This window comes from Neodiprion lecontei, chromosome 1 (genome assembly GCF_021901455.1).
Source record: "Neodiprion lecontei isolate iyNeoLeco1 chromosome 1, iyNeoLeco1.1, whole genome shotgun sequence".
Taxonomy (NCBI): Eukaryota; Metazoa; Arthropoda; class Insecta; order Hymenoptera; family Diprionidae; genus Neodiprion; species Neodiprion lecontei.
In genome coordinates this window covers 21,538,718-21,552,844 of record NC_060260.1, presented here as the reverse complement: position 1 = coordinate 21,552,844, position 14,127 = coordinate 21,538,718, and the positions used below count along the sequence as shown (strand labels likewise).

The 14,127-nt window shown below is 37.6% G+C and overlaps 1 protein-coding gene across 5 annotated transcripts in view; it reads left to right on the top strand.

Annotated features, from left to right (window-relative positions):
• The window catches only part of LOC107227447 (pheromone-binding protein-related protein 6), a 66,073-nt gene that overhangs the window by 25,212 nt on the left and 26,734 nt on the right, over window positions 1-14,127 (top strand). For 3 of the 5 annotated variants that reach the window (XM_046738689.1, XM_046738682.1, XM_046738672.1), the window contains 3 exons: window positions 1,682-1,734; window positions 10,035-10,191; window positions 10,282-10,346. In XM_046738689.1, the coding sequence (XP_046594645.1) occupies window positions 1,682-1,734; window positions 10,035-10,191; window positions 10,282-10,346 (275 nt within the window). The remainder of the gene's footprint in view (window positions 1-1,681; window positions 1,735-10,034; window positions 10,192-10,281; window positions 10,347-14,127) is intronic. The other 2 variants (XM_046738692.1, XM_046738675.1) reach the window with 1 other exon arrangement.

The window sequence follows — 14,127 nt, the reverse complement described above, 5'->3', positions numbered from 1 at the left end:
TGTTCAGACCGTGATTTATATTTTGCTTCTGAAAGAGCTTTACGGGAATATTCTGTAGGACTGCATGGTAGAAAATATAACGCTGCATCAGTAAAAGATTCACAGACTTCTGGTGCTAGCATAAAACGACCAATGCGTGTGATAAATTACCGTAATAAGGAAGCTCTTTGTGTGCTGAGAGATCATGATAGACCCGAAGAGTCTGACTAGATAAATATAGAAGAATTGGACGAAATAATAGATTTAGATTATCTAGAACAGACTTGAAACTATTGGCAACAACTGAAAAAGAATAGAACCGGAACGATGAGCAGAATTATGGATCCTATTTCTTTAGGTTACCGAATTAAGCACATTTTATTCCAATGAGAAACTGTTCGTTTTAATCTGTTTATTCGTTTATATTCGATTTTATCTGTTCTTTCCTATTCCATCCTATCCGCGACAATGCCACCTCTAATAACTTATTCGTTTCAATTATTCATTTAGACTAGGGGATTCGGATGAATCGTATTCTTTGAATCGAATTGAAAATTGCAATCCCCTATTCTAAATGAATAATTGAATCGAATAAGCTCTGCGAGGTGGCATTGTCGCGGATAGGACGGGATCGGAAAGAACGGATAAAATCGAATATAAACGAATAAACAGATTAAAACGAACAGTTTTTCATTGGAATAGAACATGCTTAATTCGGTAACCTAAAGAAACGGGATCCACAATTCTGCTAATCGTTCCGTTTCTATTCTTTTTCAGTTGTTGGGTTACTCTACCAATTATAGAAGATGTGTGCTGAGAGATTATGATGGAATTGAACAGGCTGAATACGTAGATGTCGAAGAATTGGATGAAATAATTGATTAAGATGATCTTTTTTATTACGGTACTTTGTCACACGCATTGGTCCCATTTTGCTAGAACCAGAAGTCTGTGAATCTTCTACTGATGCAGCGTTATATTTTGTATATTCTATACGCATATAAATAGCTTGAATTTCCATTAGAAGATTTTCCAAAGAAATAGTTAAAGAATATAATAGAAAAAATATAATATTTATAGGAAGAAAATATACTGTTTTAATTAACTATGCTATGCTTAGATCTACGTAATTCCCGATAAAAAAAAATTAATTTTCTGTACGAACATTTCGAGCATTAGATAAAGTTTCCATAATGCATATTATGCTTCCTTTGATTATGTTCGTTTTAAAAAGTTTAGCGCCGACAAATTATATTACACACCTAAATAGGAATAGTAGGCGAGGCGGGGGGGGTCGTTAACTTTTACTTATATCATTTGAAGGGAGGCGGGATCTTTAAATCTAACAGTGGATGACGAAGGCGCTGGAGAGGGGGGGGGGGTCACAAACCCTAAGAATTCGATGACATAATCTCTGGACACCACCTTAGTCCTACATCAAATCTTGGGGTGTACCAAAACATTCTATTAACGCAGTGTCTAACGACATTTGAAATGTTTCGTACGTTAATTTTATTGAAAATCATTTCATACTATGGACTTGATTTGTAACACAAAACAGGAGTAAATTGTGTTTCACTTATAAACGTTCATAAGCGATTTTTTTTTTTTTTTATATGATTATTTGACAACTGCAATTGAAAAAATCTCATAACAAAAATGCCATAGCCCACATTCATCAAGATTAATTATATCATTTCAGCCGACATCGAAGCTGTAAGGAATGGACAGTGGCTGGAAGGCAGGCCTTTAATGGTAATCAACTTTTAATGATCGAATGTTGTACGAAATTGTACATCATTCTCCTCCTTGATATAATCAGTGTCTTCTTTTGACTCTGTAATGACTCTTCATAGAGATAATGTATGCGTATTTTATTTCTACATTTTGCCTTTTGGTGACAAAAATGAATTTCGTTCACAACGCTTCGTACAGTCCGCTCTCATAATAATACCGGTGATGGGGGAGTAGGGAGTATTTATCTTGGAACTCAGGTACCCCCACCACTGACGCGCGTTCACGCCGTCGAATTTATCGTCTCTCTCTCGTAATAGTGCCGCCGCACCGGGTAAACTGTGACTACTCGTGTATATTTATATTCGTTTTCCGTATCATATAAACATGGATTATTTCGATTTTCGAAATTCAATTTCTTTTCTAAACTTCGTTATTTAACGAAAACTTTTCACACGTATTCCCATTTATTCCACAAAATGTGTTAAAAATACACTTTGATATAGTAAAATCATCAAATGTATATGATCTCTATTTCTTTGAATAAAATCGATTATTATTTTAATGATAATAATCGAAATTTATAATGATATTATTACTATATTATGAATTTTGTGACGAAATAACATTATTAAAAAAATAATGACTATAATTTGAATTTAAAGCAGAGAATTATACGCTATTTCATTGAGCCAGCGTTTGGCACTATTGAGAGAGACGAATATAAGACCCGAAGTGAGCTCGTGGTGGAGGTTACGTTCGAGCGAGAATTAGGGGAATCGGCACTATTAAGAGTGGCACTATTACGAGAACGGACTGTATCTAACTCTGAGTATTTCAACCTTTTTCCTCAATCTCCATTTTTACGTCTAATGACAATTTTCGAACCTATGGTTGTAAGTAGTATTTCCTTTGGCCCTCTTTCTCCTTACAAGACCCAAGCTTCGCTTATCTCTTTTCACTTTCGTTCTCCCGAAGTCTTTCCCGAACCTTCTGGTATTGTCTTATCAGGTAATATATGAAGCATAAAGTCTGATGAAAAAAATAGTCATAGAAACAAAGTTAAAAATCACAAAAGTGATTAACTCCCAATTTCGAAAGTGAAACGTGAATTTAACTGGCAGGAAATAAGCTCTCTATAGGTAATCTGTTACCTGAGTTATTTGCAGAAACGCAAAATTTTTCGACCAGTAAATTCTAGAATACTTGAACCGTTTTGTGTAAAATCTAGTCCACTGATTTGGCTATGTTATACTTGCAATTAGTACTCATTAGATTTTGAACAAAATCGACCGAGCAGCTACGAGTGTCTTTCTTGGTAGAAACAAAATCTTCTCGTCGAAAATTGGTATTTCCCGCGAATAATGGGAGAACAGAAGGTCCCCAGACTGGTCTTTTAGGTCCATCAATTTTTCAACTTCTTTTATTTCTTCGCCCTATTTTTTCTTCTTGCACAATGCTTCTCGCACTTTCTTTTTCTTTATATAGTTTAAGCTTTATAGCTCTTTCAATACTTTTAATAATCATCTTTGACCATTTCCGTATATTGCTTTTCGTTTACTGGTTCTAGTCTATTTTACCTCAGATTAGTTTTTCTCTGTTACATTTTCTATAATACTCACAATGATAAGTGTGTTACGTTTTGACCCTACCATTTCGATGTGAAGTCAATTCGGCGCGAGGACCTTTGGGCGTCCGACGTTTTGGCGCGGGAACGTTTCGGCGTGAGGATATTTCAACGTCCAGACAATGTGACACTACGGTGTTGAATTGTCGTTCCGAAATGTGCCACAAAGTGCACACGTTTAGGGTTAAATTTCAGGCATCAACACCCACTAAATGTGACGTCCGCCGCAGCAGCATCCGCAGATGGATCTGAAAAAATTTTACCGGTGGCCAAACTTTTTCCACCCGACTTTGGAGGCCTAACTCTTTCTAACGCTGTAGTGATATCACGGCTCGCGTTAATTGGCTGTTCACTAGCTCCGTAACATATAATGTAACGTGAAATTTCGAAAGCACGCTACAAGAACCTTCCTGAACCTTAGACGGAACGCAAAATTATCATTTTCGCGAAATTAATTACGATAAATTTCGAAAAGAGCGCCAGAACAGTGGTGACGCATCCGAAGTTCCGTGAAGGGACAGTTCACGTGATATCGGATAAGATTTATTTCAGGCTTTTTATGTCTTTGTGTTTGTCGAGTTTCGGCGGCATCAAGCAAGGAGTTGCTGACGATTTCGAAGAAGTTACGGAGTAGCGGTGTGGCGCGAATTTCGAACAAAGGTTGTCGAGGTCGCAGCAAGAGAGCCAACATAGATCCCCGCAGCTATAGGGAGCCCAAGGCAGAAGAGAATCCCGCTAGTGGTCGACGAGCTGCAGCCTCTCCGCCTTTCCTCTCGCACGCTGCCCATCGCAAAATTCCGCGGTGTTCAGGTTCTGTCGGGTGCGCGTCAGATTGCGCAATAAGCAAAATTGATTTAAAATCGATTGTTATCAATTCCTGTAAGACACGACATCACGTAACAAGGGGTGAAAAGAGATCCGACGTTGAGGGAGATCGATAGATTTTGAGTCACTGTCGTCTTGGCGTTTCGTGCTGTAAGAAGTTTCGCTAGTTTCCAGTTTTGTTTTAACTTTTTTGCGCAATAGATGATTATTTCTGTTGGACCGAAAAAGCTACAGTCGCGTTGGAGCTTTTCTGTGTTGGCTATATTCGGAGGGTAGGTATTGCTTATTGCGATTGAATTTCGTATTTCAATAATTTAGCGGCTTGCTGAGTAACAGTTAGCCGTTTTGAATTACGATTACGGCAAGTGCTCGAAATTCGTTTGCTAATCTCTGCGCTTGATGACCGAAGCTTGAGCTGCCTGTTAGAGAATTGATTTGATTTCGTTTGCAAAAGATTACGACTAGAGTTATGATTTTGGTGAACCTCTGATTTGTTGTCAATTGCGTACACCCAAAATTCGGTTGTTCTGGGTCGAATCACGTCTGTACGTTGGGTAGGTCGTTTTTCGAATAGTGTCACGGATAGTCATGTGTGAGAGGTCGGAGTAGCGTCTGTGTTGTTTTGATATGACGGTTGATGTTACGAATTACGGATGAGTTTATGATTAAATTCACAGAATTACAAGTTTCGGATGAATTGCGTTTACAACTTGCTAGATTTACGTTATAATTTCTATTACGTTGTTGAATTTTGTTACGGTTGCGATTACGATTACTACAATTCGCTATAACGATTACGTTCAGCGTTATGGACTTTGTGATTACGGTTACGATTATGTTTTGAGAATACAAGTTATGGCTACGATTACGCTGTGTTTAAAGGAGTTACGAGTATGATTACGATTTGGTTGGGTTTCGGTTACGGGTTTAGTTGACTAATTTGTTACGATACGGAATTGCGATTACGATTACGTGCGGTTTTAGTAGAGTGTAAGAGTTACGGTTTAGTAGGATTACGAATTAAGAGGGCCACTCTCTATAGACACTTCAAAAAATGCATTTTTTTTTTGTATTGCCCAAGTTTATATTTTAAAACCTGTAGACTACGATGCAGTTAGTGATTTTGGTGAATTCTCAAAAATGACCTCTTGAGATCCTTTAAACTCCGATCGGCAACGAATCGAACGGCAAGAGAAGCGCAGCTTCATAGTGACAAGAGGTCCGTAAGTCACACAGGAAGAAGATGGATCGGCAAAATTAGTATTACGAGAAATATGAAGGACTGTTATATGGTTCTGAAATAGCTAACTAGTTGGTAAGTTACAGAATCAAACGTGCCGAAAGGTGCCCTTGCCGAAACTTTGAACGTGGTTATCTCTAAACTTTTTTTTTACATACGTTGAAAATTGGTGTACACGATTACTCAGAAACTATTTCACCAATGAAGCTCATATTTGGTAAACGCTTTTATGGTACTTATGCCCAATTGATAAGCCTAAGAACGATTAAAATTATCAAAATAAATATCTTTTTGGCTGGGTTAGAATTTGTAATTTTTTCCAACAAAATCAACTTTTTTGTTCTAGGGCCATCCCTTTAGTCAATTATCACTATCATTATCAAAAAGCCTTAAAACAAAAAAGTTTATTTCTGTATTATTTTATTTCTATAATATTTTATGTTATCTTTAGTTTACTTTGATTTGTATGATTTTTTTTTCATATGATTTCTGTAATTTGATGATCATTTTATGTGTAACTGAATCGTTATAGTTAAACTTCAACAAATCTGTTTCTTTTAGTTCGTTATCATTGCAGGTAGATCGATATCGGATAGAATTAACAGACGGCGTGCATTCATCTTGGGTAGTTGGACGGTAGTGCATAGCCGTGCCCAAAGTCTACACTTGGTGAAACGCAGCCTGACGGCTACAGCCCTGCTCTGCAGTTTAACTGTTGATTTAATTAATCAAGATTTATCAGCTTCGGCTTCTGTGTTCAAGTCTGACGAGAGAGGGACTCTGAATTTCTTGAGTCTGTAGTTGGAACGAAGCACTAGCCTTTGCCCGTGTCTTCGATCAGGTAGCAACGATCAAAAGCCCTTGTCTCCGGGAGGAAAGTATCGGCTGTATTGCCCTTGTCTATCTATAGGAGCGACGGTGGAAAATCCTTGTCTAGGATCAAGACAGCGCCGGTTATTCCCGAGCCAATGAAAGCCTTTAGACTAATCAGGGTGTTTTCCGGTCGACGAGACTGGTCCAACATTTAGCACACCAGAGGAAATCCTATTGATGTTTCTTATTGTTTTCCAATTACAGCACAAATTAGGCAAAGACATTCACAATAACGTAGTGTTCTCACAAGCCCAGGCGTCGAGAACAATCGCACATGTTACGATGTATTATAAATTTAATTATGACACCGTTGAATGAAAGAATCCATTGTCAGGTTTTATCCTGAGCCAACAGGGGTTTCTCTAAAACGTGCCAGCGCAGAAATAGCTTGCTTCAAAATGATAACTCCGAAACGTCCTGGTGTGAAAACGTTCTCTCGCCGAAAAGTCTTGCCACTAAAATGGTGTCACCGAGACAGCAGTGCCAAAACGGCCTGCCTCCAACAAGGATGTTCAGCTGTGCAGCCAGTCAGATAAGCGATATTTAGGGCCTCATATCGGAATAATTCAATAATTATTGAACAAATATGCATCATGTTTGTAACGAGATACACGATAATGATCTTGATGGTTAGGACTGCAGTTTGGCATGTCATCGAGAAATGAATAAATTAAAACACCAAAAAATGGCCATTTTTTCGCACCGCGAATACTTTGAGCGCTAGTACTATGAGATCGGGTACAGATAGAGCAAAAATGCCCAGAATTAATCTCGTAAAGAGCAAAATTAAAAAAAAAATAGTCACTAACGACACCTTTATGTCTTCAATAGTGTGGCTGCGAGAGCGGTCCGAAAAGAAAACCTCGAAAACGCTGGGATTTACGAAATCCCCGAAAATCAGCCTTAATTGTAAGATTCATTTTGAGTGTGTCAATGTTAATGAAAAAAATCATGAACATTTTTGTGTGATAGAACATATGAAAGAAAAGAGTTTTTTAATTTAGTGGAACAACTTTCTTAGTTTTTATGAAAAATTTGCGCGAGAGTTTTTTGATTTGTTTACTATCAAATAGTGGCGATCCATTTACATGTGAGCTAAACATCAGAAGATCGAATTTCTGAGGCATTTCTAAAATAAAAGTGATTGCAAACCATCGAGCGTGTTTTGATTATTAGATCAAAAGTTACAGCAGCTCTGCGGAAAAATGTTATACAAAAAAGGACAACAAATGGTCGGCTTATTTCGAAATCTTGAAATAAAAACTTTATGAGGTATCAAACCTCTTTTTCCGTATGTTTTATTGCACCGTAAATATTTGCGATTTTTTTCATCAACATTGACGGATTCAAATCAGTTTATCACCGAATACTGTTTTTCTCGAATAGTTCTCACGGCTAAACTGTTGAAAATAGGTAAGTGTCGTTACGGCCTGTCTTGTTTGAAAATTTTGTGTTCTACTAAACTGATTCTTCACATTTTTGTTCTACCTGTAGTTGTTCTGGTAGCGTTCGCGCTCATGATATCCGCAGTGTGAACAAATTGCCGTATTCGGTATTATTTTTTTTTTTTTGAAGGAGTGTAAATTCGAAAATTTGGTGATTTCGAAAAATTAACGACGGAGCCAGGAATCGAACCTGGCGTCTAGAGATGCTTGAACAGAGCCTTACTCCACTAGACCACCTAGCCGCCCTGACTCTGTTAATTTTTCGAAATCACCAAATTTTCAAAATACACTCCTTCAACAATAATCTTCTCGTAAAAAAATGATTTGCACATCCGCATATCATTAATTAGACGGCTTCGCTTGTCTCACGTGGCTTCCCATCAAGAAGCAAGGATTCAAAAGGGTAAAGACACCATCTGCGCATTAAAGTCCTGTATATACACAGTGCTTGAAGAGACGAAATTTTTTATACATAATTTTTTTTTCTTTAAACGTGCCAACCTATAGTACCAACAACTGCAATCTTTATCATGTACGTCGTTCTGAACATGATCCATATTCTTTCATGAACTACAGAATTATTTTAATTCAAACTGTTCATTTCCCTGGCCCGTAATTCGAATCTTTCGGCTCTCGCTTTTTTTATGAGACTTGTTTAGTAGTTTTTTTCAGATTTTCCGCCCATGTTTATTTCATATCCCCTCCTCCACACTTTTCTTTTCATTGGGGCTTGTATTATAACTTTATATACTTCCTTACACAGGGTACTTGTGTAGTCTATAATTATTGTACATTTTTGTCCAAGATACGTGGAATTTGTTCATTATCTTTCCAATTACCATTGAGAATATTCAAACCCCGTTCTTTAACTAGCCTTACCAAGAGATCCCCGTTACTGTAACTTACTTTATCTCTGGACACTTTTTGCTTTTCCTTGCATCAACTCTCCGTTGCAAGATCTTTCCTTTTATTTTTCCGGTCGGGTTAAAATCATCTTTTATAACTAGTATCTCTTTTTCAGTGTCATTTACTTTGACCTTACCCTCTTCCCGTACCATATTAGTTATATTACACGTAATTATACAGTAAATATTCTCCAGTCCCTTTCGCCAAGTCTGATTTTCTATTTGACTTATTAAGAGTTCTCACTTTTTTCTTTTTTATCAACCTATATCTGACTGTTTAACGTCTTTTCTATTGCATTTCCCTTTTTTCTCACGCCGATTAGCACTGATATTCATATAATCCGGGCAAATTTGTTTTATTGGTTATTCTGTTTACTTGTTCTAATGTGCTGTTTGTGTTATCCATCTTCCATCAAACCTGAATTTTACGTACTCACCGTAATAAGAATACGGTGTGTCTGATATCCATATTGAATGAAATATAATTTTGACGTAGTTTTCCGTTCCAACTTTTAGTCTTTTCTGCTACCCAAATAATTTTTGCCCCTACTCCTCTTTTCCCTGTATTTTATATCTTCTACATCGCTACCATCATTTCCACAAGAATATCTTTCCTTTTTTTAGTTGCCTTGATTCCAACGAGTCGTGATCGTCTTACAAAGAAATTATTTCGCTTCCTCTTTTCTCGTTAATTTTGAATTTTGAATTCATTTGCTCTAGCCCTTTTTCAAGATCCTGCATTCGTTGTATTTATATTTAACTGATGTATTTCTTCTTCAAATGCCCAATTTTCTATCCTAGCTTTCACACCCCTAGCCCCGTCATTTTCGATTTTTTTTTTCATGCTTCTGAATCTCACGACACTTTTTCCTTTTTACTTTCCTATTATTCTCCCTCTTTTTACCTCTTGTTTGGTCGCTATCTCATCATTTGTATTTTTCTTGCCTTAAGCAAAGTCATTCTATAATTATTTTTTTTATCCATTACGATTAATTTTAGTGGCTCCATTATTTTCTACTTCGTTATCCTTTAATGATTTGTCTTTTGTATTCCTACCAGCCTCAAATTTGCAATAATGGACTTTTCTTTGTCTTTGCGAACTCTTAGAAATTTACAATTAGTCCTTAACAGCGCTGCAGTTTTTTCTGTCATTTGAGAGTTTTGAATTTTTCAAAGCTTTTCTTCCAAACGTCTGGACAATTATTTCCTGCTTCTTATATTCTTTAGCGGCCCCATCGCGTATGAAAGTAATCCTATTTAATTTGATTAGTCACCACTGTCGCAAAAGAAGACACCACATAGTTGAGTCGAATTCATTAGATATATATGAAATGATTCTTGTTTAAACGCTCATGTCTCTCTTGAAAAAGAGTATTGAATCATGTAGATTCCAAATTTTTTTCCAGTGTTACATGTACTGCCTTTGGGAGCAGTTTGGCTTGGTGGATGACAAACGAGAACTCAGCTTGAACGGAATGCTAACTTTTTTCCAACGAATGCCAGCGTATCGGGCAGAAGTTCAAAGAGCTATCCGCGAGTGCAAGAGGATCGGTAAATACTTTGGTATCTTGGGTGTCGTTATTTCTCTGTTTTTCTTTTACAATTATCACAGCTCGGCAACTTGTTGAATTTTGTGTAAATAAATTGTTTCAGCCGGTGGTGACAATTGTCAGTATGCCTACACGTTCAACAAATGCTATGCGGAAAGATCTCCAAGGGTAAGTTTGAATCAATTTGAAGCAATTCAATGCAATTCATATCCCGGGAAAAAGCAATTACAGCGCAAATTATACAACTTTCGCGTTGTTCGTACGAGATAATGTGTAATGGTTACGGTTATGCCTGTGAAAATAGGTAACCGAACTTTTTTCAGTATTCGGGGTGCCATGGTAACCTACCACGTTGTTCATAGGGGATGAGTATGTTGTAGCTCCGTCACACATTCAACAAAGAGACGCTAAACTTATTCTAACTATTCGGGAATGACGTCAATATTTAAAATACGGGTGCACTACGTTTCGGCGCAGGACTTTTTGGTGCGGCCATATTGGTGCGAGGACATTTTGGTGCACGGCTTTTGGGTATGGCGGCGTTTCGGCGTAGAGATGTCTCGGCGCGAAGACATTTCAACGCGACGAACTTTTTTAGCGCGGAATCGTTTTGGCATGATATAATCAGAATTATATCGACGCTGAAGTAGGCCGCAGGATTCAGCCGTAAAATGCTTAAATCCAGACACGAATAGAGGCCTGGGGCCCCCGACCTAAAATTTTCAACTCTCACGTTCTAGCATACGTAAAGTAGTGTCAATACTCGAATAGATATAGAAATTGGTGAAAATATACGGAAGACATTTACGAGCTCCCGGGAAACAACGACTATTTAGCGGTCTTCGACTATTAGAAGTACTAAACACAGCTGTTCACAGGCATATTCTTGCGTTCTCTGATGAAACTTATACAAGTATTTTCGGGGTAAAAAAAAGTAACATTTCCGAATTTTTAACATTTTCTACAATTTTTCAAGTTATTTGCCACAACTCTTAACTTAGACAATTTCACTTTTTTGTCGATTCGAGAGAATTTACCATTTTTTTCGGGCTTGAAACTTCGCGTTCCCTGATGAAACTCGTACCGCTGTTACGCTCCAACGTACCTTCTTAGAATTTCTATTTCATTTAATACAAGCAAGCATATTTATCTAGCCACTTGAACGATATTTATCGCACAATATACTATTTTATTCTCGTATTCTTATAAGAACCAGTTCCACCCCTCTTAGTAAAGGTCATGTACAGTTCCGAATATTAGGGTTTATAAACGATCAGATTAGCCAGCACCAAGAACCAAACTGAGAAACCCTGATCTAGGTATAAGCGGCTCCACCTGAAAGTCTCTCTCTTAATAAGCCAAATTTTTCATCAATAATTAAGACAAACCGCCGATACTATATACACTAAATTAAAATAGGATACCTAGGATGTGTGGAAATAACAATGAGACATCTTTCGTTAATACTCTAATTATACAATTGTCAATAACGAGAAGCCTTAGAGCACACAAGTCGTGCTCCGGCGTAAGACTCGAACTGTGGATCACCACCAGGGAACAGTCTCAGTACTAGTGCAAGGAGAGTTCTGGGTCCAGATTTCTACTACCGACACTTAGCGATATCTTACCCAGACTCAAACCTATCTCCACGATGACGTCACCGCTATCGACTCTTGCTGTACCGACCCGAAGGCCAAAATTGCGCTGCTATACCAGCAATTTTATCTACCGAAGGTTAAAACCAAGCTGTCTTACGAACAATTTTATCAACCGAAGGTGAAAATCATGCTGGTTTACCAACAATATAATTCTCATCCCCTACCGATAATCGAAGTATAGAAGAGACGCAAATCCTTCTCTCTGGAACGTTCATCGTGCAATCAACCTGCCAATCTGAGAAATGTTCTACAATGAACTACACGACATTCTTGTCCTTGTCTTGATATTCTGTACCTTATGATTAGTTGTGAAAACTGTTGGCTTCGAAGTGATATCAAACACCCTACATTCCACGATTAATCGTTCCGTGAATTTTTTTCGTCAACCTGGATGCCGGTGTGATATCAAATACTTTAAATTATAGTTAGAACTGAAAATTTTGACGTCAGTCTGAAGCTGTTCTTCCTACATATGAAAAGTACTTCCCAACAACGTAATGTTAAAAAACGACTGGAACTTTTGATAAAGAATAGTGAAGAGGTGAAACATCTATTCAACTTCTGATTGAGTTTTAAATCTAAGAAATGTTGATGAGAGTGCTATTCTGAACATCAACGAGAAAATATGATGATTGTCAAGCTGCGTTTGAACGTCGCAATTGTAATGTAAACTATTCAATGAAGCCGGAGTGGGCTCAGTCGAGGACAGAGCGCGAGGTTGACTAGCAGCTGAGGTAGTATACAGTCAATAGGATGCAAGGTCGGAACACACACATTGACGCACACACAGACACACGCTTTGCCCTCTAAAAATGATTCTCACCATGGCAAACAATCATTCAAGTTTCAACTTGTTAAGCGCATATGAGAAGAAGAAAGCTAAAGGTGAAATCCGAGAAATGTTTAAAATTGATAAACATTGTAGAACCTGCGTACTAAATCTTGGGTAAGTCACCGTCAAACCGGAAATTTGAAAATAGATTAAATTTGGAACTCAAAGTATCCGGTTTCTGGAAAAAAAATTTGCGAAAGGCATCGGAGAAAAAACAAGAATTATCACAACGATCAGACTCTGCTGGCGACAAAATTGAAATGGCTTCAAAAAAGAAGTGAAAGTACGCGCAAGCAAAAAAGAAGCAATCGAGTAAACTGGAAATTGAAGTCTGCTTTTAATGAGAGAATTCGAACTGGATCCATTGTCCATTTAAAACACAAAGACGTGGAGAGTCTTCTAAACGAAGCAAACAAGACTATTGCTGTGACAAGACGGAAAAACGCTTCGCAAAGAGAAGCCTGAAAGTAATCGTTATCCACACTTGTAAATTTATGCAACGTAAGAAAAGATAATCACATGGTTAAAAAAATCAAATCAAGTTGACTATAGTCATTACACTTACGCGAACTATACCTATCTCGGAGCAACATAACCGCAATAAATGGCACTAAACAAGGTTGCATCGTAGTTGGGTCATGTCATATGAAGTGTTAATGAACGAAACTTTTTGTCAATAAAATAAACAATGAGTAAAATGCGTGTGATTGGCCGATACTATTTTAATGCTATTCACAACATAAAGAAAGCAAAAGCCAGAATGTTACGAAAACAGTCCAGACTCACCTAGCATATAAATATAAAGTAAAGCATATTGCATACTCTAATAACGTATACTTCTGTCACAAGTATATTTCTATTTGTCGATAGTAAAGTGAATTAATTTTTCTGATCAACACTTTATTTTCATTTGCCACATTATTTATTTTGTTCCACAGCCCACAGAGTATCACCAAAACAAGTAAATCCACATTACAACTAGCTCCTAATTTACGTGACACCGGTTGCATGTTACTCGTATTATAATAAATTTTACGATGGTCATGCATAAATTTGTGTGTTTCGTAATAAGAAACTTTTTTTTACAACAATCGTAAAAATGGATGAGTAGCAGTCGATATATTTATATTTTCCCGCTAGCCGGAAAACAGCGAATCCACACTGTTAATAGCGCCACCTTATTCCCCGAAAAGTGGGACAAATTTCTGTTAGTAAAGTATGGCGGAGATTTGTCTCCTTCTACTCCATATGTTGACAGTCGCTGCATCTTACTGCCCAAATTTGTTACCTATCGTTGAGAACCCTTCGGCAAAGGAACACGCAGGGTGCCTCCCGACCAAAATTTTTCGGCTGGAGAGTGACGGCATTACCGCAAGTCAGAGTCGTTTCCACCGGTCGCGTCGTATTGGCAGTGTACATCTGCCTACGATATGACCATGATCCTAACTGACAGGAATCT